The sequence below is a fragment of the Sciurus carolinensis genome, chromosome 9, assembly GCF_902686445.1.
Source record: "Sciurus carolinensis chromosome 9, mSciCar1.2, whole genome shotgun sequence".
Taxonomy (NCBI): Eukaryota; Metazoa; Chordata; class Mammalia; order Rodentia; family Sciuridae; genus Sciurus; species Sciurus carolinensis.
The window spans coordinates 67,614,786-67,641,773 of record NC_062221.1 but is presented as its reverse complement, the minus strand read 5'-3'; the positions used below and the strand labels follow the sequence as shown (position 1 = coordinate 67,641,773).

Here is a 26,988-nt window from a genome sequence, read left to right as displayed (position 1 = left end):
TCACATGTTTGTTGATTGCTTGTAGATCTTCTTCTGTGAAGTGTGTGTTCATATCCTTAGCCCATTTGTTGACTGGTTTATTTGTATTCTTCATGTAGAGATTTTTGAGTTCTTTATATATTCTGGAAATTGGTGCTCTATCTAAAGTATGAGTGGCAAAGATATTCTCCAACTCTGTAGGCTTTCTCTTCGCATTGCTGATAGTTTCCTTTGCTGAGAGAAAGCTTTTTAGTTTGAAACTATCCCCGTTATTGATTCTTGCTTTTATTTCTTGTGCTATGGGACTCGTGTTAAGTCTGATCCTAAGCCAACAAGTTGAAGATTTGGACCAACTTTTTCTTCTATAAGATGCAGGGTCTCTGGTCTGATTCCAAGGTCCTTGAACCATTTTGAGTTGAGTTTTGTGAAGGGTGAGATATAGGAGTTTAGTTTCATTCTGTTGCATATGGATTTCCAGTTTTCCCAGCACCATTTGTTGAAGAGGCTATCTTTTCTCCATTGCATATTTTTGGCACCTTTGTCTAGTATGAGAAATTGTATTTATTTGGGTTTGTGTCCATGTCCTCTATTCTGTACCATTGATCTTCCTGTCTATTCTGGTGCCAATACCATGCTGTTCTTGTTACTATTGCTTTGTAGTATAGTTGAAGTTCTGGTATTGTGATACTCCCTGCTTCACTCTTCCTGCTAAGGATTGCTTTAGCTATTCTGAGTTTCTTATTCTTCCAGATGAATTTCATGATTGCTTGCTCTATTTCTGTAAGGTACATCATTGGAATTTTAATTGGAATTGCATTGAATCTGTATAGCGCTTTTGGTAGTATGGCCATTTTCACAATATTAATTCTGCCTCTCCAAGAACATGGGAGATCTTTCCATCTTTGAAGGTCTTCCTCAATTTCTTTCTTCAATGTTTTGAAGTTTTCATTGTATAGATCTTTTATCTCTTTGGTTAGATTGATTCCCAAATACTTTATTTTTTTTGAGGCTATTGCAAATGGAGTTGTTTTCCTCATTTCCCTTTCAGATGTTTCGTCGCTTGCATATAAAAATGCTTTAGATTTATGCGTGTTGATTTTATAGCCTGCTATTTTGCTGAATTCATTGATGAGGTCTAGAAGTTTTCTGGAGGAGGTTTTTGGATCCTCTAAATATAGAATCATGTCATCAGCAAATAGTGACAGCTTAAGTTCCTCTTTTCTTATTCGTATCCCTTTAATTTCTTTAGTCAGTCTAATTGCTCTGGTTAGAGTTCCGAGGACAATGTTGAATAGAAGTGGTGAAAGAGGACATCCCTGTCTTGTTCCCGTTTTTAAAGGGAATGGTTTCAGAGTTTCTCCATTAAGAATGATGTTGGCCATGGGCTTAGCATAAATAGCCTTTACAATACTCAGGTATGTTCCTACTATCCCTATTTTTTCTAGTGTTTTGAGCATGAAGGGGTGTTGTATTTTGTCGAACGCTTTTTCTGCGTCAATTGAAATAACCATGTGATTCTTATCCTTAAGTCTATTGACATGATGGATTATGTTTATTGATTTACAGATGTTAAACCATCCTTGCATTCCAGGGATGAACCCCACTTGATCGTGGTGCACAATTTTCTTAATATGTTTTTGGATACGGTGTACCAATATTTTGTTAAGGATCTTTGCATCTATATTCATCAAGGATATTGGTCTAAAATTTTCTTTCCTTGATGTGTCTTTTCCTGGTTTGGGTATGAGGGTGATATTAGCTTCATAGAATGAGTTCGGTAGGGTACCCTCCTTTTCTATTTCCTGGAATACTTTGAGAAGTACTGGAATGAGTTCTTCTTTGAAGGTCTTGTATAACTCGGCTGAGAATCCATCTGGTCCTGGGCTTTTCTTGGATGGTAGGTTTTTAATGGCTTCTTCTATTTCATTGCTTGATATTGATCTGTTTAAATTGTGTATGTCCTCCTGGTTCAGTTTGGGAGGAGCACATGTCTCTAGAAATTTGTCAATGTCTTCGGTAGTTTCTATTTTGTTGGAATACAGATTTTCAAAGTACCTTCTAATTATGTTATGTATTTCAGTGGTGTCTGTTGTGATATTTCCTTTTTTATCACGAATTTTAGTAATTTGAGTTTTCTCTCTCCTTCTCTTCGTTAGTGTGGCTAAGGGTTTGTCTATTTTGTTTACTTTCTCAAAGAACCAACTTTTTGCTTTGTCAATTTTTTGAATAGTTTCTTTTGTTTCAATTTCATTGATTTCAGCTCTGATTTTAATTATTTCCTGTCTTCTACTACTTTTGCTGTTTTTCTGTTCTTCTTTTTCTAGGGCTTTGAGCTGTAATGTTAGGTCATTTAGTTGTTGACTGTTCATTCTTTTCTGGAAATTTTCCTCTTAGTACCACTTTCATAGTGTCCCAGAGATTTTGATATGTTGTATCATTGTTCTCATTGAACTCTAAGAATTTTTTTATCTCCTCCCTGATGTTTTCTGTTATCCATGCTTCATTCAATAGCATATTAATTAGTCTCCAGGTGTTGGAGTAATTTCTGTTTTTTATTTTGTCATTGATTTCTATTCTCAGTCCATTATGATCTGACAGAACACAAGGTAGTATCTCTATTTTTTTGCATTTCCTAAGGGCTGCTTTGTGACATAACATATGGTCTATTTTCGAGAAGGTTCCATGTGCTGCTGAGAAGAAAGTGAATCCACTTGTTGATGGATGGAATATTCTATATATATCTATTAAGTCTAGGTTATTGATTGTGTTATTGAGTTCTATGGTCTCTTTGTTCGGATTTTGTTTGGAAGATCTATCTAGTGGTGACAGTGGTGCATTAAAGTCACCCAGAATTATTGTGTTGTGGTCTATGTGATTCCTGAAATTGAGAAGGATTTGTTTGATGTACAGGGATGCACCATCGTTTGGAGCATAAATATTTACTATCTTTATGTCTTCCTGATTTATGGTTCCCTTAAGCAGTATGAAATGTCCTTTATCCCTTCTGACTATCTTTGGCTTGAAGTCCACTTTATCTAAGGATGGAAACCCCCGCTTTTTTACTGAGTCCATGTGCGTGGTAGGTTTTTTCCCATCCTTTCACCTTTAGTCTGTGGATGTCTTTTTCTATGAGATGAGTCTCTTGCAGGCAGCATATTGTTGGGTCTTTCTTTTTAATCCATTCTGCCAGGCTATGTCTTTTGATTGCTGAGTTTAGGCCATTAACATTCAGGGTTATTATTGAGATATGATTTGTATTCCCATTCATTGGGCTTATTTTTGGTTTCTAAGTTGGCTTGGTTTCTCCTTTGAGTGGTTTTTTTCTCTAAGGTAGTTCCTCCCTTTGCTGACCTACATTGTTGTTTTTCATTTCCTCCTCATGGAATATTTTGTTGAGAACATTCTGTAGTGCAGGCTTTCTATTTTTTGTAAATTCCTTTAACTTTTGTTTATCATGGAAGGATTTTATTTCATCTTCAAATCTGAAGGTTAGTTTTGCTGAGTACAGGATTCTTGGTTGGCAAACATGTTCTTTCAGAGCTTGAAAAATGTTGTTCCAGGCCCTTCTAGCTTTTAGAGTCTGGGTTGAGAAGTCGGTTGCTATCCGTATTGGTCTCCCCCTATATGTAATCTAATGCTTTTCTCCCGCGGCCTTCAAAATCCTATCTTTATTTTGAATGTTAGGCATTTTCATTATAATGTGCCTTGGTGTGGACCTGTTGTGATTTTGTGCATTTGGTGCTCTGTAAGCCTCTTGTATTTGATTTTCCATTTCATTCTTCAGGTTTGGGAAATTTTCTGATATTATTTTATTGAATAGGTTGTTCATTCTTTTGATTTGTATCTCTGCACCTTCCTCAATCCCAATAATTCTTAAATTTGGTCTTTTCGTGATGTCCCATAGTTCTTGGAGATTCTGTTCATGATTTCTTACCATCTTGTCTGTTTGGGCAACTTTATTTTCAAGATTAAATATTTTGTCTTCATTGTCTGAGGTTCTGTCTTCCAAGTGGTCTAGTCTTTGGTGATGCTTTCCATTGAGTTTTTTATTTGGTTTATTGTTTCCTTCATTTCAAGGATTTCCATTTGTTCTTTTTTTTTGAGAATCTCTATCTCTTTGTTGAAATGATCTTTTGCTTCCTGCAGGTGCTCTTTCAGCTTATTGGTATTATCATTCATTGCCTGCATTTGCTCTCTTATCTCATCCTTTGCTTCATAAATCATCTTAATCATGTATAACTGATGTCCTTCTGACATTTCTTCTAACATACTGTCATTGGATTCTATTAATATAGAATCTAGATTTGTTTGGATCATTTTCTTCCCTTGATTTTTCATGTTGTTCATGTATCTTCCCCTCTAGCAGTGCAGATCTGGGGTATTGTAGATTTCCCCCTATAGGCTTATAGTGGCCCTATAGGTTTCCAAAATGCTTTCTTTAAGGGGAGATCAATATTAGCAGTGCCCAGTTCAGACACTATTCAATCCTAGACCAAATAGCCCCTATGAAGACAATAACAAAATTGTCATAATAAACAGAATGGTTTGAAATATTATCTTCAGTAAAACAAACAGATTTGCAATAAGGTCTGCAGTTTCAAATGGAGGGCAAAAAGGATGCAGAGGGATGTAGAATGTGGCTGTTAATGGGATAAGAAAAGAATATACAGAAGTTGTAGAAAATAGAAAGGGTGACAGTGTAATCAAAAGAAATTGATGTTAGCATGCAAAAAAGGGAGAAAGAGACTCTGAGGGAACAGGTAAACACAAGGAAAAGAGAGCAAGTAAAGTAAAGAAATAAAAACTTAAATTTTTGGGCTGGGGAGATAGCTCAGTTGGTAGAGTTCTTGCCTTACATGCACAGGCCCTGGGTTCGATCCCCAGCACCAAAAAAAAAAAAAAAAAAAAAAAAAAAAAACTTAAATTTTTTCAATACGGAGAAAAAAGAAAACCTACAGGATAACAGTCATATAATAATGAAACCTCCCAGTGTTCAGTAGCCTGATGCATGAGAGGTACCTGACAATGAGCTTCAAGTCTCCAGCAGGTGTCTCAGGATGGGATTTGCCTCACCTAAAGATTCGAGCTATGACTTCCAAGATTATCCAAGATGGCCGCTCTGGCTTCCAAATGTGTTGGCAAATGGGGAGCTGCAGCTCAGGGTGTGACCGTGGTCAGCAGGAGGTCCTGGAGGTGGGATGCGTGGTCAGGTAGGGGTCCTGGAGGTCGGGTGTGTTTGGTGTGGTTGTGGGATACTGGAGACGGGGTACAATCAGTAGGTCTAGGGTACCGGTGATAGGGTGCAGTCAGTTGGTCTGGGGGTCCTAGCGGCAGGGAGCAAGTCAGTCGACGTGAGGGCCCCAGAGGCAGGGAGTGATCGGTCGGGCTGAGGGATCCTGGAGACAGGGCTCAGTCAGTCCAGCCAGGGGTCCTATGGGGCCTGGCTGTTGTCTCAAAATGGTGGCAGTGTAATCAAACCTGCAGGTACTTCCAGGCAACAGCAGGCAGCTGGTGTTCCACTGGTGGTCAGCGATCAGTTTGCTGACTGTTGTTGGACGATCGGAAGGTGAACCTGGTGCGTTGGGTGATGGATTGGTATAAGGCAAGCGATGGACAGGCGGGAGGCAGGCAAATGGCGGATGATAGACGCCCAACAGTGAGCAATCTGCACTCAAAAAAGGCGTCGATATACTGGCAGACTGCAGGTGATCTCAGCAGACAAATGGGGTAAACAGCAGGGGATGGATAAGCAGCAAAAACTGCCTCACCAAGAAACAGATATCCTCTGCTTGAAATCAGAGTTACGGAGCGACAAGGAACGCAGCCTCCCTCTAGTCCGCCATCTTGGATCTGGATCCTTTTTTTTTTTTTGGAGATGGGTCTTGCTCTGCTGCCCAGGCTGGTCTTAAACTTTGTGGGCTCATGTGATCTGCCTGCCTTAGCTACCCAAGTTGCTAGGACTATTGGCATGTAACACCATGCTTGATTACAACTATATTTTTAATGAGAATTAAGAGAACAGTATATATTTTTTATTTTGACAAAAAAAGCATGAAAGAAATAATGTATTTCTGTCACAAAATCTATTTTACGACAGAAATATTGTGCCAAAGAATAAGACCATGACAATGGTAAGACATTTGTGTGTGCTTCGTCTGTTCAGATTTCCTAGACTTCATTTTAATTAAATGTTTTGGAATTATTGTCAATCTCAAATATAAAAAGTCTACAAGCCACTGGGTGCAGTGATGCACACCTATAATCCTAGCTAATCAACAGGCTGAGGCAGGAGGACTTAAGTTTGGGGCCAGCCTCATCTTACAATTCAGTGAGGCCTGGTATCAAAATAAAAATACAAAAATCTAGGGAATGAAGCTCAGTGGCAAAGTGCCCCTATATCTGATCTCCAGTAGTTAAAGCTATTATGTTGACAAAGATGGAAAGAAAAGGTGAGGAAGCAAAAGAAAGTGAAAGAAACTTAGATACTTTCATAATGAAACTGGATATAGATGACAGCAACAGGCACTTGAGATGCAGTTCTATATGAATATTAGTGTAACTGGCATTAAATATTACTAATACTTATTTCAAATTCTAAATTGCAAGGTCTTTAAATCAAATTCAGCATTTTCCTTGTTATATTATCAGGCCTGTTCATGACAATTTAATGAGCAATTATTAGATATATAACATTTATGTGTTCATTTATTAAATGTTTACTGAGCACCTAATATAGTCCCACAAACTATGGTGGGGCCAGGGTATTTAAGGGTAAATATGACAGAGAATATCCTTGTGCCCATGAAGCTTACAGTCTGGTAGACTAATAGGGAAATACATAAAACAAAAACACATGCACTATAAAGAAAAAAATAATGGTGAAGACATAAATTTGATTTGAGGAAAGGAAGTTGCAGAAAGCTATTCTGAAGATGGGACATTTAAACATACCTGATTAATGAGGAGGCATCAATCAAAGGGTATATGCAGGGAGGGAGAGGCATTCCGGTAGAGGGAGAAAGAACAGCATTTGCAAAGGTCCTCAGGTGGGAAAGGGCTTACCTTATCTGTAGAGCTGGGGAAAATGCTAGTATATAGTGAGCCCAGATACGAGCCTGGAGAGGCAGGCAGTAGCCAAAGCACAAAAGCTCTGAGGCCATGATAAGAGGTCTAGACTTCAAGAGCAATATAATGTCTTGGAAGAATAATTTTGAGAATATCAAAACTATATGGTTTAAAATATGACTCTTTTTGTACAGTGTTGGCTGGATATTATTTGGCATACAAAGAAATATGAAATTTGTTTTAAAAGGCCACCTACACATACAAAGTCAATATGGTTCTCAATGTAAATGTCCTACCTTTCTGACATGCATGCTGATAACTACATACAAGTATGTTTTGACAAATGGTTGAAGGATGTTTCAAATTTCACATTAAGGAGATTTTGTTGTTGTTTTTTTCAATTTCTACTTTTTCCTTGAAAAAAACGACTGGGCACTCAGACTTGTATCACTTACAATATGAGTTATTAAATCTCATCTTCAGTTTCCTAAACTGTTTTCAGTTATAGTGTGACAGGCAAAACAGCAGGGCATTTGTTGCAGATCCTTAAGTGCCAGATCCATATTCAAACCTAGTCTTGCACTTACTAGCCATGTGACCTTGGAAAGGCCACATTGGACAAGATATTCTGTGTCTCAGTAATCACTTATAAAATGGTGCTAAGTTTAACCTTAAGTCTTACGGTTGCTATGAAAATTGAATGAGATAATTGTGTGTATGGATCAACAGCAGTCCTATCTTTCCATATTAATTTAAATTAATTTTACTTTTCATGCCAATTAACATCCACTAAAACTCCAGAGACTGGTGATTGTATTCATTTGTAAGACTGCCCAGTTAAAATGTGCTTTATCCATCTCAAAGGAAGATTGCAGAATACACGGAAAATTTAATAATTGAAGTTTCTGTAGTAGGAGTCTTACATTGAAGCATGCAATTTATATAGTATGCACAATGGCAACAGTTTCTAGTACATAAGACAGAATTTTCTATAGACACTAGCCTTTTGAACTGCTAGTTTTCAATACTATTATAAAATAACATAAAACATGATGGAAAAAGAAATTCTATAAATGGTTAGAATTCTCTTGCAAGGCTGATCAGTAGATAGCATTCCAGTTAATGTTTTTCTGAGTTTAAAAAATAGTCACGGAGGAAAAATCTTGAGAAGCAAATATTTAAAATCTAAGCCTGGGATTTTTAGTAGCTTAAACTACATAATAAATAGGATACCAAACATATAGTATAATTAGTATCACAGTGAAAGGGACTTCATTTAACATACAGGTGACTCTTGAGCCAAATTAATGATTAATAAAGTGCACCTGGAATTAGAAAAGACATTTTGAAAAAACCTAATACAAAATCATTATGATTCTCAATATAAATGGTTCATCTTGGGAATCACTGACAAAGATATGTGAATCACAGCTGCAAAACTCTGGAGCACAGGGTAAATCACAAATGGTAAAGCAGTGAAATAGTTCTAGTGGTTTATAAAGCATTTAGTAATGATGCTCATCATGTTTTATGGTATTTGGATAATTTCTGAGTGAAAAGCACAATAGCTATTCTTCAATATCTAGAAATAGCAACATGAAACTCCATTTTGCATAGACTCTTACCACTAATAAGGCACTATCATCAGTATGCTGAGACCTTCTGGATGGGAAGGGACACTGGAGATGTGGAGAAAAATGAATCAAGTCAAAAACAAACTATGTACACAAGTCATGTATTTCAAAAATGTACACACGAGGAAAGAGATGTAAGTCACTTTTAAAGATTCTGACATAGGGGACTATGTTCACAATCACTTGAAATTCATATACAACAGCCAATAAGTTGATTCTGAGTACTGACGTTTTTCCAAAGAGTTTAAACAACTTCCAATGTGATCTTACTACCTAAAAAATTCTCTAAGGAGGGAACAGGGATTATTCCCTGTTCACAGAAGAGAAAGCTTAAGTACAGATGCAGCAATAATATAAAGAATTTGCAGTCATTTAGTGAGCCAGTGGAAAATTAAAGAATAAATCTAAGAGACATGATTTCTGGTGTATGCATCTCTTCATTACCTTTCTCTGCAAATAAGTTACAATTAAACAATTTAAACCTATACATTTTTTTGGTGACGATTTAGTTTTCAGAGAATGAATTACTTAAGAACAATTATCAAAAAGGGAATGTTGGAGTAAAAAAGGGAAAATGTATTATTAAGTACATCACACTCTGGTTGTCAAAGGCTTGTACAGAATTATTACTATGTAAAAACAACTAAAAATGCTTCAATGACTTTTTCAGGTATTATACAAATATATGAAGTTCTCATGTAAATAGAATTAGTTATTATAGTTCAATAAGATTTTTAAATACTGTTCTAATGGACAATTTTAAACATTCTATATTTTCTCATACTAGAAAAACTTGTGGCATTTATTTATTTATGCATGTATGAAGTACTGGGGACCAATCTCAGGGCCTTGTAAGCATGCTAGACAAGCACACTACCACTAAGCTACATCCCCAGCCCCAAATTTGTGTTTTAAAAACACTGCTGAGGGGCTGGGGAGACATCTCAGTAGGTAGAGTGCTTGCCTTGCAAGCACGAGGCCCTGGGTTCGATCCCCAATACCACACAAACACACACACATACAAAAACAAAAAACAAAAAACAAAAATACACTGCTGAAAACTGATGTTGTAAAAGTCCCATGTTTGGGTTCCAATAATGTATTTTACATAAAGCCAAGTTAAAATTCATATAAAACAATGGCTATATACATTTTTTAATGAATGATCATAAATTGAAAAAATTAGAAGGGAAAATTGCTAATTAGAAAATAAATTACAATAAAAATATTTTGTAAGCTTCATTTTAGCAGATCAAAATAGGTGCATAAAATTTTAAAAGGTTAAGCAATTAATTTTAAACATTTACTTATAATGAAAATGTACTCCCAGATATTATAAAACTCATTTGTATAAAGTAAAATTGAAATAACCACTGAAGCTGAAATACTGTAGAATCTTTTTTGTTTAATATCAGTACTTACCCATGTCAGATAGCGCTCTTAGAATTACCTTGCATTATAGAGAACATTTTGAAATAGATGAGAAGGGGATGATGCCCCTAGTAGAGATGAGGGAGGGTAAGAAATCTCTAGATGGATATGTATGTAAATGAATACATATAAAATCCTAACCTAAAAATTCTGATAAACTCCCTAGTTTGCATCTCCATCTTAACTAGAATTTTGTCATGAGAAAAAGAAAAAAAAGCAGTATTTTGAGTACTGAAATAATAATCACATTCAAAACATTTCATTTCCACTGTAAAAATAATAAATTCCTCCCCCAAAAGTAATCATGTAGACTTACCTCACCATCTATGGGGGGTTGTTCCTTTTGTGGACTTTGTGATGCTTTTAGCTATATGCCCCCAAAATCCCCCAAAAAAGAAAGTTGGTCAGAATCTGGAACACATTTTTGAAATGATAAACTGTATTTACTAAAATAATCATACTAATTTCTTTATTTCTTACATATAACACTTTTTTAGCTTTACTAATTAAGATGTTGCACCCTGCCTTAAATATTTTACAATTTAATGAAGAAAAACAACAAACTGTACCATCATATTTCTATCAGTATTTAAAAACAGAAAAAAAATTTAAAACTTTATGTATACCTACATACACATTCACAGAGTGCTGATGTGGCATTACATTCTTTCAGTCCTCTTGATATGAACACATTCCTTCTTCTCTAATGGCTTTAAATATCATGCTAATGCTGACAACTTGAGCTTTCTCTTAGCCAAGTCTCAGATATTTTCAACTGCTTATTCAAACTCTACTTAGAAATTCACCGTCATTCATTATTAACATATGCAAAAACAAATTCACTATTTCTCATACCTATTTTCCCAATTTGTTCATTTGTTATTATGACAAATAATAATAACATTTGTATAGTCAATGTTTTGCAATGTGTTCTTTTTATTTTCTGAATTATTTTTATATTTATATTTAGTTGTTGATGGACCTTTATTTTATTCATTTATTTATATGTAGTGCTGAGACTCAAACCCAGTGCCTCACATGTGCTAGGCAAGAGATCTATCACTGAACCACAACTCCAGCCCTACAATGTGTTCTTTACACACAGTTTTCTCAAGTGACTTTTCTTACTCTGCAAAATGAACAAAAACCATAATTTAGAGATAAGAAAACTGAGCAAAGAGTTTATGGGACAAGTATGAATTTACATGTTCTTCTCACTTCAAATCCTATATACTCCCCACAAGCTATAGATTCCCAATAAAACCTTTCATTTAGTCTCAAAACTTAGCTTTGGAACTTTCTTTTCTTCATTAATCTTCATGATTTATTCATCATTTGTCCCTACACATCTATTGTGCACAGTATAAAAATGCTTCTTTTGAAATGCCTCAATTAATAAAATCCACTATGTAGTGCTGTGTGTAGTGGTGCACACCTGTAATCCCAGTTAATTGTGAGGCTGAGGCAGGAGGATGACAGGTTGAAGTCCAACCTGGGCAATTTAGCAAGACCCTGTCTCAAAATAAAAAAAATGGGAATGCAGTTCAGACGTAGAGTGCCCTTGGGTTCAATGACCCCCTACTAGAGAAAATCCATTAGAGTGTTTAATATTAGGTATATCTATCATAATTCTGAAATAGTTAATATTTAATAATTAAATATTGTAAGAAACAAAAGGCACTACTATTGTTGTTTTGGTACTAGAGATTGTACTATTCTATAGTTCAATAACTATCCAAAAGTCAAGCACATAGAAAGGGCAAAGTTGGATTCAAATTCAGATATTTCTGATTCTAAACTCATGCCACTGTGTAATATTGCCAACGCTCTGTCACCTTAGAAATCTTCTAGTTTTATGCCCTTACTTTGCACCACTTTCTTAATTAAAGCAATTACTACTTCATTTTCCTTCTTCTAGCTCTTTCTTCCTAACCTGTTCTAACATGACTAGATTAGTTTTTCAGAAGTATTTCTTTCTTTGATTTTGTCCTACTTAAGAACTTAAAATTATTCTCCTCTGCATAACAAGATTATGATTGAATTCTATTTTGACATTTAATCATGACTGTCTACAGTGTGATTATCTCTTACTAGCAATGTAACTTCTACAAAAGACAAAACTAAAACTGAGTAAATTTATGTAAAATGCATAGAATAGCACCTACAATATAGTAAGTGTTAGCAATTAACAATTACTGAAAGGCAGTATTGTGTTGTGGTCAGAGAAAGGTCTGAAGCCAGAATGTCTTACTAGAATCTTTGCTCTGTGGCTTACTAGCTGAGTATTTAACCTTAATCTTAGGCAAACTGTTATCCTCCCTGAGCATAAAAAGATAATATACAGGCTGGGGTTGTAGCTCAGTGGTAGAGCACTTGCCTGGAATGGGTGAGGCACTGGATTCGATCCTTGGCACCACATAAAAAATAAATAAAATAAAGGTATTGTGTTCATCTACAACTAAAAAATAAAAATTAAGAAAAAGAGAATATACTAGTGCCTATCTTATTAGACTACTGGGATATAATATATGAAGTGCTTGAAACAGTGTGTGCAGTACATAGTAAACATTCAGCAAATTTTAGGAAGTATTATCAGCATCATCTTCACCATCTCACCAAGTTGTTTTTCTATTAGTCTTCAATAAGAACTCTAACCAAGCTGGTACTTTCCTTAAGTGCTATTATTACTATTGTTGTTTTGGTACTAGAGATTGAACTCAGGGGGCACTTTACAACTGATCTATATTCCAGCTCTTTTTATTTTAGGATAGGCTCTCACTAAGTTGCTCAGGCTGGCCTTAAACTTGCAATCCTCCTGCCTCATACTCTGAACCTCCCAAGTAGCTGGGGTTATTACAGGCATGTGCCACCACAACTGGCAAGTGCTATTATTTTAAAGGTATAACTTAATAAAGCTCATTCCTAGCTCATGACCTACTTATAAATTCTTGCAATACAGAATGAAATCTTTAGACCACTATCCATTCTTTTCCTCCTGGTTGTATCCTACCCACCTATTTGTTCTTCAGGGTCCCCTGACACTTCCTCCTGAGGTTAATTCTGATACTTGTTTTCCAATTTCTCCTTTGCCTTTGATTATGAAACTAGCACTTTTATTATATGCTATCTTATTTTCTGCTTTATGTATGTATGTATGTATGTATGTATTTTTCCCTAATAGGATCTAAGCTGTGTCTGGAGGGCAGAACTTGAATGTTAAGCATCTTTTTAATGCTTATTGCTTATTGCTATGGCACACAGTAGCATTCTATAAAGGTCTATCATCAAGTCAAGGAATGAACAAATGAACAAGTTAGGCTTTAGGAAATCTAGGTTTGCCTTCTGACTATGAAAATGAATCAACTGTATATTATTACATTACTTAACTTCCCTAGACCTGCAGGCTCCTTGTCTGTGAAACATGATGAATACTCCTGTCTTCTCCATTATAAAGATTAAATACATCAATAAAGAATTTTGTTTAGTCTTTAAAGGACTATATTAATAAGTCTTTATTTGGTAATAAATCAAGTAGGGACTTAAGGGAAAGAGAAGTGGCTCAACAAATTAGGAGAAACTGTGTGGGTAATAGCTTGGGCAAAAATATAATGATAGAAGGTAAAGAATATCATCATAAAATGGTCAAGAGCACAACAGTTTTAGCTAAATACATTTTTGGAGGTAAGGAAAAGGCACAAAAACACAAAACATAGAAGATAGAAGGGAAAGGGTAGATAGAAGGGATAGAAGGGAAAGAAGGATTGAGAGATGATACAACTGGTTGAAGTAACTTTTCAGAGCTCTATAAAGTTCTATTTGGAAGAATATTCATTTTATTTTATTTTTTTGCCATGGGTCAAACTATCTGCCTTAAATTTTTTTTTTTTTTTTTTTTTTTGTATGCAGGGGCACTCAACCACTGAGACACATCCTCAGACCTTTTTATATTTTATTTAGAGACAACGTCTCACTAAGTTGCTTAGGGCCTTGCTAAGTTGCTGAGGCTGGCTTTGAACTTGTGATCCTCCTGTCTCAGCCTCCCTAGCCACTGGGATAATAGGCATGTGCAACCCTGCCCGGCTACCTGCCTTAATTTTGACAGCAAATATTAGGCACTGGAACTTGTTAGATAAAGAAGAATCAGGTGAGAAAAGAGCTAAAGATTGTCATTATGGGTTTGTTATATTGGTGGGGGGGAGCAAGATTATGTTAAACAGTGAAATAGCACAGTACTTAAAAAGGTGGTCTTCAGTTAAACTTATCAAACAAAGGAAAGAAAACTTTTAGAAGATACGAGTGATTCATTTATTTAATCAATAACTATTGAACTTTGCTCTGGGTTCAGAAATGCAAAGTTTTAAGGATACGGCAGTTAAGTAAAAAAGACATGGTTCTTATCTTCATCGAGTTTGCAGAAAAATGGGAGAGACATATATTAAGCCTACAAAATTACAAACAAATATGAAGAAAAATTACAAAGCAATTTCAGAATGAAAAGATAAACCACACAAGCAAAATAAGATGATCAAAATTCAGATGCTACAATAGAGGCTACAAAATATTAAGAAAAGAAACAGTAACCGGGGTTAACTGAGTAACAGGGGTTAACTGAGTGGGTTCAGAGGAGAAAGGGAAAGAAAGAATCACAGATGATTTTAAAAGGCTGGGGCTGTAGCTCAGTGGCAAAGTGCCTTCCTAGTATGTGTGAGGCACTGGGTTCGATCCTTCAGCACCACATAGAAATATATTAAATAATTAAATTTTTTAAAAGATGATTATAAAGGATAAAGCCTGTAAGTCTAGCAAATTTTTGCTATATTTACTAAAGTGAAGAAGTAGGAGAGAGGTTTAGACAATAATAGTTCATGCTTGCATGGCACTTTTATGGTTCATCCAGCAATTTCACTTTCATGATCTTGCTGATCTTTACTATGATGACTTTAGAGATCACAGAAAGGCAGTTTTATAGTAAAGTGATATGTTCAATAGTGTGCTAATTAAGAGGAAGCAATTATTGTTAAAAAGCAAGATAAATCACTTCCATTGTCTTACAGTTACTCACTAGTAAGGGAGACAGTCACTCTATTTATAGTCAAGATTCCTTACAATAAGAAAAAAATTATTTATATATATATATATTTTTTAAGTTGTTGATGGACCTTTATTTTATTCATTTATTTATATACACGGTGCTGAGAATTGAACCCAGTGCCTCACACATTCGAGGCAAGCACTCTACTACTGAGCCGCAACCTCAGCCCCTTGATGTTTTAATTAAGACAATAAGAACTGACAGAGCTAGGGCTGTAGCTCAGTGGCAGAGCACTTGCCTAGCACATGTAAGGCACTGGGTTCAATCCTTAGCACCACATAAAAATAAACAAATAAAATAAAGGCATTCTGTTCATCTACAGTTATAAAAATAAATAAATAAATAAATACATAAAAAGAAAAGAACTGACAGTCTTCACAGAACAAATAAGCACTTACTTCTAAGAAAATTTAAAAGAGTATCAATGAATTCAAACGACTCACCTTGACAAAGTCCAGGACAGCATCTCTCTGAATCTGCTTAGTCCTTATTTTCTCCTCCTCATACTGCAGGGCAGCAAGCTGCGCTTCTCTCCTAGTGCGCTCTACTAATTGTTCTCTTCTCCGATGAAGTTCCACGTCTGTATGTGACAGCTGCAACAAAGGTATCATACTGTACAAGCAAGTGGGGATAAGAATCAACTTATCAAGATTCCCTATTAATACAGGCAATTAATGTTAACCCAAGTAACCTTGCAGTCATCTAGCATTTTTTTTCAATGTGTTTATTGCTAACCTTTTCCGTCTTTGCACTATTCCTATACCTACTATAAAGCTATTGTTGTAGGTAAAGATTCATTTTCTCTCTGGTGTCTGAAAACAGAAAATACCATATGCATGCTGTATAATCTGATCAAGAAGACAAGTAGTAGAATGTATAAACTGGTAATTAATGGCAATTTAATGGTCATTGCAGATTTGGCTGGAAGTTCAATGTGCTATCAGAGTCAGTTACTTTAATGGCAATTTAAGTACGCAGAAAACCATCTTATTTTTTTAAAACCAAGTTGAAACAGCAAAAATAAATAAATCTGCTAGTAATTACCTGATTGTGACTTGATGATAGTGACAAGAGAGAAGATGGCTCAACTGGAACCCTGATCCAAAAAAGAAAGGGAAAATTTCTTTGATATCAAGACACACAGACATCTAAGGGATAAGTGAAATGTTATTATTATTGTATCTTTCTGTTATTCAGTAGGCAAGCTGTTTAGGCAGTACTGAAAGAGTAACTGCATTTTGTAAACTTGAGCCTAAGTCATTAAATTTAACCATAGTAATACTTGATAAGTCCCCAACTCACATTTCATGTGATGATATCACTGATTATAATATAGCTAGCTGACAACTGTTGGTGTCAGACAATACTGACATACAGTTAGTTGGAATCACTTTTCAAATGGTATCATTTCTTTATGACATATATAACTACTATCTTCTTTCCTACTATGTTTGAAACAAGATCCATGTAAATTGAGATCCTTTTATAAACAAAGCCATTTTATCAACAGAAATCTTGAATACTACAAAACCTGGTAACTGTACTTGAAAAGCATTCCTGCTCTTATTTTCAACTGATAAAGGGTCTGTTGATTTTTATTCTTAAGAAAAAGATGAAGTCCTATTTGATGCTTAAAAAGAACAAGTACTGCCAGGTGTGGTGGCACATGTCTGTACTCCCAGAGGCTCGGGAGGCTAAAGCAGGAGGATCTTGAGTTCAAAGCCAGCCTCAGCAAAAGGGAGGAAGTAAGCAACTCAATGGGACTCTCTCTCTAAATAAAAGACAAAATAGGGCTGTGGCTCAGAGATCAAGTGCACTTGGTACCCAAAAAAAAAAAAAAGTACGCACACACAAGAACTAAAACTTAAGCTACATTAATATTGTTCCTTTTCCACTTTTAAAAAAAATACTATACTGGTGCCAAAACTTTGAGGTATTCACAATATTTTTTTTTTTTTTAATGGAAGTTGCTGAGTGGGAGAAGTATTGTAGTGTACTGTAGTCGCTGTTCTTCAGCACTAATGGAGCTGGTGGTACAACTGGTTGTAAGTCCATAATTGCCTGCTCATTGGACAGGTGGATATCTTAGTTTGCCTAGGCTGCCTGGACTCATGCCTAAGAAGCTGACCCCCTGATAAAATAACAAAGGCAATGGTAAGCCCCCTTAGCTCATGTGTATGCTTTGCATTGCCTAATACTTGCTATGGAATAATCTGACATCCACACAAACCCAGACCAGTCCCCAAGATTTGGCCTAATTCAATTAAAGTTATTAAACTTCCTTAGGCCTCAACTTTCTCATTTATAAAAAATGAGGATAATTATGTATACCTCAGTAAGATGCCATGAGGATTAAGTAAGATACTGCATGTACACACAGATCATAAAAGTATATTCTAATGATTACATATTTATAATAACAGGAATTAGATAGCTTTGTCTCTAGATTACTAATTCCATTGCTAAAATTTCCTGTGGCTTCTATTGGCCATCTGTAGATGAACTAGAACAAAACACAGAAAGGACCAAACAAACCCATCCTAAGAATGTTTATGTACCCTAAATTTAGCACTGTTATACAACTTGTGTGTGTGTCTGTGTGTGTGTGTGTCTGTGTGTGTGTGTCTGTGTGTGTATGTGTATACCGGGGATTGAACTCAGGAGCACTCACTCTACCACGGAATCACACCCCAAGCCCTATTTTGTATTTTATTTAGAGACAGAGTCTCACTGAGTTGCTTAGTGCCTCACTTTTGCTGAGGCTGGCTTTGAACTTGAGATCCTCCTGCCTCAGCCTCCTTGAGGCGCTGGGATTATGGGCGTTTGCCACCAGGCCCAGCTTTCTTGGTATTTCCTAAATATACCAAGTACATGCCTGCCTCAGGATCTTGCCTAGAAGTTTCTACCCTTGATAGCCATGGTGCTTGTTTCATGACAGTGTCAGGTTTCTATCATCACCTCATAATATATTACCTTCACTCTCCTCTCACCTTGACACTACTATCTCTTTGACTCCATTTTATTTTTCTTTATAGTGCTTAGAAAGGCCAGACATGTACTTATAATATATACTTGTCTACCTGTACAAAAAGGTAAACTCTAAAATATCAGGCACCTAGAACAGAGTCAGAACCATTGTAGTGCTCAATAAATAAGTGCTCAATGAATGAATGGCATTGGTATTGTCTCCCAAAAGAATGGAACACTGGCACATAAGGAACAAAAATGCAGGTAAAACATATGCATATATTTTAAATCTTGTAACTTGAGCTGAGTAAATCCAAACTTTGTAAGGCAGACTTTGAATTGCCTTCACCCAAAAGTTCTTTAGTTCCATATTGCTTCTTAGAGAAGTTAATGAATTTTACAGGACCCAGCCCATTACTAGCATCTCTCCTAAACTAAAATGCTATTCAAATTATATGCAATTTCTCTCTCTCTCCTTTTTTTTTTTTTTTTTGTGGTGCTGGGGATTGAACCCAGGGCCTTTTGCATGTGAGACAAGCACTCTACCAACTGAGCCCTTTTTTAAATGATGTTTTGAGAATTTAAAAAAATGATAATTTTGTTAGTTTCAAATTCAAAGTTATGTAATTTATCTTGCAAATAACTATAAAACACTCACCAATTTATCACACTTTCTATTTAATGTATCTAACCCCAGGAGGTAGGGTGGGGCTGGGGTAAAGGGGAGGAAGAGCCTGGAGGATGAGGGGAAAGGAAGGGAATTGAGAGAGAAAAAGAAGTAAGCAACTTTCTTTGTCAGTTCACTAGCAGAGAGCTAGGATTACCAGTGGGAAGTAGCAATTGGTTAACTGACTGAATCCCTTTGAGTCTTTGAGGCTGACACTGCTGAGACAGATCCTTTTAGTAAACATATTATCCAAGTAACACACAAGTCTTGTGAGCTGTCAGGCATTTTGAGGTGACTGTGTCTTTCTAGGTTTTTATTCATTATTACATTTGAATGTAAGCTCTAGGAGGTAACTGTGACTGATGTTCATAAATAAATCCCCACACCCAGAAAAGTACCTGGCATGTAGTAGATATTTAACAAACATCTACATAAACAAATGAAGTATGTATTGATTTAGAGTTTAACTGGTAACTGAGAGAAAATGTGGAGTTCTTATTCAAGGACTACATTAGACTTTAGATATTTGAAATATCCAATTAAGAAGTAATTATGGAGGCTGGGGTTGTGGCTCAGTGGTAGGCTGTGGTTGTGGCTCACTTACCTAGGATGTGTGAGGCACTGGGTTCAATTCTCAGCACTACATATAAATAAAGATCCACAGAAAACTAAAAAAAAATTTTAAAAAAGAATACATATCATATCTATCCCTGTTATCTAATAAAAAATTTAAGTTAAAAAAAAAATCGGGCTGGGATTATGGCTCAGTGGAAGAGCACTTGCCTCATACATGTGAGTCACTGGGTTCGATCCTCAGCACCACATAAAATAAATAAATAAAATAAAGATGTATCCATCTACAACTAAAAAAATTAAAAAAAAAATCAAAGACTTTCAAAAATCTTTAAGCCCTATTTATGAATGAATCCACACATTATCAACACAATAATCTCAAAGTTATTAAGTACCTTCAAATTAATTACTTATACCGGTTATAGCTCAGGTGACCTGATTTTAGAATCAATAAATCAATTTTACCTTTTTATAGCATAAGCACAGAAGCACACTGTCTAAAGCACATTGTATCTAAACATCTTCATTATACACGCATCTATACAAAACCAAAACCACTTCACTCTTATCACTGAGTTTTAAGACAGAAAGAAGTAAATAGAATTGCTTTTTCAAACCTGTTTTGATGTGAATATCTTCTCATGTCTTCTGTTTTTTGAAACTCCCTAATGGCTATTGGCTTTATTGGTGAACCCTAAACCAAAAAAGGATAAATAAATCAATTGAACATTTATCCAGAACACAGTAATTACATCATTCACATTCAACTTAACAGTTAGGGATTTGTGAATTACACTAAAAATAATTTCAACAGAATCTTCAAATGTAGACTTTTTGAAAGTGCTATAGACTATTTTACATATTATTTAATAAAATATTCATAATATACACTTTATTTATTTATATTTTTTATTTTGATTCATTGTACACAAATGGGGTACAACTTTCGTTTCTCTGGTTGTACACGAAATAGTCACACCATTTGTGTAATCATACATTTACATAGGGTAATGATGTTTGTCTCATTCTATTATTTTTCCTTCCTTCCACCCCCTTATACATTTTATTTAAAAAAGATTTCCAGACTTGGGTTGTGGCTCAGTGGCAGAGCACTTGCCTAGCATGTGTGAGGCACTGGGTTCAATTCTCAGCACCACATACAAATAAATAAATGTCTATCAACATCTAAAAATTTTTTTTAAATTCCTTCTTGCTATATTATATAAATTATAATGACCAAAACCACTAATATTTTCTGAATCATAAGAAAGAATTTTAAAGGTCATATAATACAAGCTTCCATCTAGAACAAAAATTTCTTTCTTTCTTTCTCTTTTTTTTTTGGTACCAGGGATTGAAACCAGGGGTGCTTAACCACTGAGTGACATCCCCAGCCCTTTTTAAAAAATATGTTTTATTTAGAGACAGGGTCTCATGGAGTTGCTAAGTGCTCCTGAGGCTGGCTTTGAACTTGAGATCCTCCTGCCTCAGCCTCCCAAGTTGTTGGGATTACAGGCGTGAGCCACGGAACAGAAATTTCTACCTACCCAACCCCAACATTAACTGAGTTTCTCTTGAAAAACATTTGTAGTCATAGAAAATTCTTTGTGCAGAATGCTTCTTCACTTTTTCACCACTGCAACTGTCTCTTATCTTAATTTTACAAATAGTCCTAGGGATGTTGGTGTAATTCAAGATAAAACAAAAAGTAAATTCTGTTTATGATAAAATACAAAATTAATTAAAAGAGAAACAGTGGCAATTGAACTCATTTAAAAGGTACAGATCATTTTCAAAAAGCATTACTAAGGAAAATTAAGCTGGATCATACACTGAAAAATAAAATAAGTCAAAGGCAAGAGGTTTAAAGTATATAGTATGTTGAATGAGAATCTATAGAAGCAATACAATCTTGTGTCAACATCAAAAATAATCATCAAAAGGGGCATTCTTAGAGGGAAAACTAAGAAAACAACTTCTCCAAAAAGGATAACTAAAAAATCAAATTTCAAACTACTTATAGTCTACCTCCATGAAATAGGTATATCACACATAACTAGAAAACACTTTTTGGTAAGTTACTCCAAAGGGCTAAAAGGTGACTGCCTTAATGTTAGGGAATGAGGATCTTATAGAATGAGTTACAATTCTGGAACCCTGATAAGAGACTAATTATTCTGATTTTATGACTACATCATTTTTGGGAGGTGTTAACTGGGGATTGAACTCAGGGATGCTTTACCTCTGAGCTACAGCCCTAGTCTTTTTACTTTCAGACAGGGTCTCACTAAATTGCTGAGGGCTTTGCTAAGTTCCCGAGGCTAGGACTGAACTCGTGATCCTCTCATCTCAGTGTCCTGAGTCACTGGGACTACAGGTATGCACCACTGAACCTGGCTGACTATGTCATTTTTTAATAAGCAAAATATTTTTGAGGATGCAGTATCAGTGACTTACCACCCTGGTTTTACAATATTGCAGTTATCTAAACTTACTGTAAGAGGTTCATTAAATTTCCATAACAGAATGAATGTGACATTGGTCTAATTTAAAAAGTAAGTATAAGTCATACCGTGTTCAGGCAGGGGTGATCTACGTATGTGAGAGGAATTTTAATAAAATTAGATAATAGCAGAATGTTTTAACATCTCAAATAGCTTAATTTTTTTAAGCAATCTTTTAAAAAATATTGTATAGAAAAATACAAAAAGGTATTTCTTCACTGGTTGTTAAACCATCTAAAATAATACTGTTTCATCATACAGATCATCAAATTTTAGAAAGCTTTATGAAACAAGTCATAAATAGCCTTATGATATAGAACCATAAAAACTATCATGTATAGTAAGTGACTAGAATTTAAAATCAATAACAAAGAACTAATAAAATGGATTAAAGAAATAGCACAATTTTTCAGAGTAGTGTAATAAGTATTTTCAGTTTTTGTGGAGATATTTATGTAGTCTAACCATACAGTGATCAAACAGGAAGATCACAAGAAAAGAAAAAGATTTCTTTAAAGATTGTGGCATTATTAATTTTAATTTTATTGCAAAGAAGGTTTTTGCTCCAGCAGAGATGCTAACCGCCTAAATCACAAGCACTCATCAATCACCTGGTCTCTTGCTATCTCTGGGTTACTGGATTTGACTTACGTAACTTTATTCAACTTTAAATACAAGAGTGTTCGCTGAACAACAAAAAATATTGTGTTCAAAAGCCTTCAAATAGGAAAACCAAAGGATTCTTTCTAAGGATGAGAATATCACTCTACAACATGTCTCACTTGAAGTGTTTAAAGTATTTCTAAAAGACTAAATACATCATTCTCCAAAAAGGCCCCAAATGTTTCCCAAATAACCCGGGCTCAGAGCCTGGGATGAACTCCAGACATCGACATCACATTCACCAAAATGGAGCCATTTTATTATGCTGACTAGATACACTGAAGAATGCTATTCTACTTGAGACCCTTGGGGAACTGGCAAAGATTCTGCAGTGGGCTGAATGCTCATTTGTTTTCTAAGGCAATTCAATTTTCCACTATAAGAGACACCCAAGAATTTTAATAGCAAACAATTTATATTATGTTAGCCTAAGATAAAAAGCTCCAACATAGTTAAGTTTAAAATAAAAATTCTAAGGGTAAGGTGTATGTCACCTTAGAAATTAACTTTGTGGTGTAATTCTTTTTTTTAAAAATCTTTTTTTAAAATATCTTTTTATTAGTTGTTGATGGACACAATACCTTCATTTTCTTTATTTATTTATATGTGGTGCTGAGGATCAGACCCCGTGCCTCACACATGCTAGGCAAGCGCTCTACCATGAGCTACAACCCCTGCCCTGTGGTGTAATTCCTAAACAACAATAGAAAGCAAAAAACAAAACAAAGACCCACTAGAAATCCAAAAAACAACAACTGAAAGCATCACATTCCTCTGCATTTTCTTCAAAGATCTTAGGCTATTCTAAAGAATCCTTTTATTCCTTCTTCAAAATTATGAAATCTGTCTTATTTGAAAAATAACCTAATTCCTACTTAAGACCACTGTCTGATTTCCTGAATAAATCTGAAAAATTTAGGACTAAAATCAGAAGTAAACATTATATAATAATTAGGGTTAAACAAATCACTGATATGACAGAAACTTGTATTATCTCGAATTATTCTTACTAGAGGAGAGTAATAAGTACTACCTCATGAGAGATTCGCCGTTGTTCAATATATGCCATAAACTGTGAACTGAGGCTGTCTGAGTCCAGGCCCTTGGGCCGTTTCACCTCGTCCTCTTCTTCCTCTGCAGTACAGCTGTCAATGTAGTCAATTTGATCCAGATCATGTTCCACTGCATACACCACAAAAAATATTCCAAGTAAGACAGCTGATAAAAGACATTTACTTAAATTATATCTTCTTCCCCCCCAACATTTTCTATTCTGAAAGTAGAAGGAATGATAAGGATAATTTACATAAGCCTTGATTATTTACTCCATGGCTACTCACAAAAACAGTCTCCTGAAAATCTTAGTCCTAATTTACTCAAAAAATGCAATAACTGATAGTAATTGTTGAAATGCAGACCTTCAATATTTCTTTTCTTCCTTTTTCTTCTTCTTATTTTTTTTGGACAGCACCTCAGTGTTTTAAATAAGACAGTTTGAGTTTATGGAATAAATACAGCAGATTAATTTTTTAAATATATTTTTGTTGATTCATTGTACACAAATGAGGTACCACTTTTCATTTCTCTGTATACGAAGTAGATTCACACCGCTTATATAATCATACATATACATAGGGTAATGATGTATGTCTCATTCCATTATCTTTCCTTTCTCTGCCCCCCCCCAGCAGATTAAATTTTAGACATGGAAAAGTGTACTTTCTTTTAATGCTTTAGTTTGGGGCTTAATATCTCTTGGGGAACTGGGGAACAGAAAACCTAACGTAGTCAACTCAAAAGAAAGTTTAAAAAGCTATAAAAAAGAAAAAGAGTAGGAAGAAACTGGACTTGGCAAGAAAGAAAGTTATTGACTATTTCCCTTCCTGAAACTGTTGTCAGACTTTAAAAAAAAAAAAATCAGAACAAAGATTTTCCTATTTAGAAAATTATTTGCTAGAGGTCAATGTTGCAGATATTTTGCAGCAATTTGTGAATGAAAGGGAACAATGTAAGGAATTTTTCTTCTCAAGATGCTTTAGGGAAAAGAAAAGAATGTAAATAAGATATACCAGTCACATAATTGTTTCATCTTGTAAGTTTTGGGATGTCCTATTATTTTTAAGTTTAAAACTAATTACTTTTAACAACTAGTTAAAATGGCACACTAAGAAAAACCTTGCTGTTAAGATGGTAGCTCCAGAAATACATTAAACCTCAACCATTATTTTATAATGTTCCATAGACTACCTAAAAGTTGCAGTTTCTGGGAATAGATAATTTGGAGAAGCCTATTTCTTAATTTAGTTTTCTGGGTCAATTATTTCTAAATAATTCTGTAACTGCAATTAATATTAAAATGAGTTTTAAGTTATTAATGCTTTTCTTTCAGTGTAAAACAATTTGTTTGAGTAAATAGTTTATATTATGACCATTTCCCAAGAAAGCAACATCCCTTCTTCATACTAGCTAGACCAGCGTGGTCAAAGAGAAAAAGAATGAAAGCCAGGGAAGTGAACCACATAGGTAATTTAAAATTTTCTAGTAGCCATGTTTAAAAAAAAAAAAAAAAAAAGGTGCTATATTGATCTCCAGGATATATAAAGAACTCAAAAAACTCAACACCAAAAAAACAAATAACCCAATCAACAAATGGGCTAAGGAACTGAACAGACACTTCACAGAAGAAGAAATACGAATGGTAAACAAATACATGAAAAATTGTTCACATCTCTAGCAATTAGAGAAATGCAAATCAAAACTACTCTAAAATTTCATCTCATTCCAGTCAGAATGGCAATTATCAAGAATATAAGCAATCATTAGAGTTGGTGAGGATGTGGGGAAAAAGGTATACTCATACATTGCTGGTGTGAATGCAAACTGGTGCAACCATTATGGAAAGCAGTATGGAGAGACCACAGAAAACCTGGAATAGAACCACCATTTGATTCAGCTATCAAACTCCTCAGTTTATATCCAAAGGACCTAAAACCAGCATACTACAGTGTCGCAGCCATATCAATGTTCATAGTAGCTCAATTCACAAATAACCAAACTATGGAACCAAACTATGGTGCCCTTCAATAGATAAATGGATAAAGAAAATGTGGTATATATACGCAATGGAATATTAGTCAGCCTTAAAGAATGAAATTATGGCATTTGCCAGTAAATGGATGAAGCTGGAGAATATCATGCTAAGTAAAATAAGCCAATCCCCCCAAACCAAAGGGCAAATGTTTTCTCTGATATATGGATACTAATTCACAATAAGGGGAGTCGCTAGGGAAAATAGGGGTACTTTGGACTAGGCAGAGGGGAGGGGAGAGGAGAGGGAGTATAGAGACAGGAAGGATAGTAGAATGAATTGGACATTATTATCCAATGTGTAATCCAATGATTACACAACTGGTGTGATTCTACATCATGTACTACAGAAGAAAGAGATGTTATACTCCATTTATGAATGATGTGTCAAAATGCATTCTACTGTCATATATAACTAATTAGAACAAATAAAAAAAGAAAAGATGATGTTAATTTTAACACTTTAATTTTGTCTGATATCTAAATGTTATTTTGACAGTTGATATAAGATAGTATTATTTTATATATTTTTCTCATAGAAAGTCTTCAAAATCTGATGTATATTTTTTTATTTATAGTACATCTCTATTCAGTATTTTTGGTACATTTCAAATGCTAGATAACTACACATGGCTAATGGCTATCATATTGAAAAACAGATCTACAAATTATTTTAAGTATCAAATGAACTAAAGGGAACAATATCTCATATAAGAGCAAAATTTATATGAAAACTGAAACTACTGAAATGTGAATGGAACCTTAAGTGACCAGAATAAAGAATATCAAAATGGTGAGGTAAAGATGGCAAACCTCTTAATTGAAATCAACATTCAGCGATGAAAGCTCTTCTTTGACAATACATGGGAAATCAAAGTCATTTTTTTCCTTTATACATGGCCCTCAAAATTTAAACATCAAGATTTTGTTACTCAAACTAAAGCAATATAAAATGATTACAAGATTTCAAGTCTGCTTCAGAAGTACAAGGAAGCAAAAAGAGACCTGCTTACTCTATAAAATCTACATTGTTTTAAATGCTGGAATAAGAAAAGTAGATTCAAAAGTCCTTGAAAATCATTATTTCAGATGAAATAAAAGACAAAAATAAAGGAAAAGAAAAGCACTGAATTCTGAAAGAGATCAAATAATCCCTTAAAAAGGGAATTTTTTTTTTTTTTTGGTGGTGCTGGGGATTAAATTCCAGGCCTCGCACATGTAAGGCAAGTGCTCTACTACTGAGCTACATTCCCAACTCAGAAAGGAGAATCTTACAAAGGGTGAAAGGTACTTTAAAAGAAGACTGTGGCTGGGCGTGGTGGCACA

At 34.9% G+C, this 26,988-nt stretch overlaps 1 protein-coding gene across 10 annotated transcripts in view; it reads right to left on the bottom strand.

The window, feature by feature from the left end:
- Lrch3 (leucine rich repeats and calponin homology domain containing 3) overlaps positions 1 to 26,988 on the bottom strand; it is a 115,944-nt gene that overhangs the window by 28,941 nt on the left and 60,015 nt on the right. For 6 of the 10 annotated variants that reach the window (XM_047565011.1, XM_047565018.1, XM_047565008.1 and 3 more), the window contains exons 9-14: positions 23,609 to 23,757; positions 20,026 to 20,102; positions 16,246 to 16,297; positions 15,645 to 15,794; positions 10,426 to 10,476; positions 8,670 to 8,723 (exon numbers count right to left, since the gene is read on the bottom strand). In XM_047565011.1, coding sequence (XP_047420967.1) covers positions 8,670 to 8,723; positions 10,426 to 10,476; positions 15,645 to 15,794; positions 16,246 to 16,297; positions 20,026 to 20,102; positions 23,609 to 23,757 — 533 coding nt within the window. The remainder of the gene's footprint in view (positions 1 to 8,669; positions 8,724 to 10,425; positions 10,477 to 15,644; positions 15,795 to 16,245; positions 16,298 to 20,025; positions 20,103 to 23,608; positions 23,758 to 26,988) is intronic. The other 4 variants (XM_047565009.1, XM_047565014.1, XM_047565013.1 and 1 more) reach the window with 1 other exon arrangement.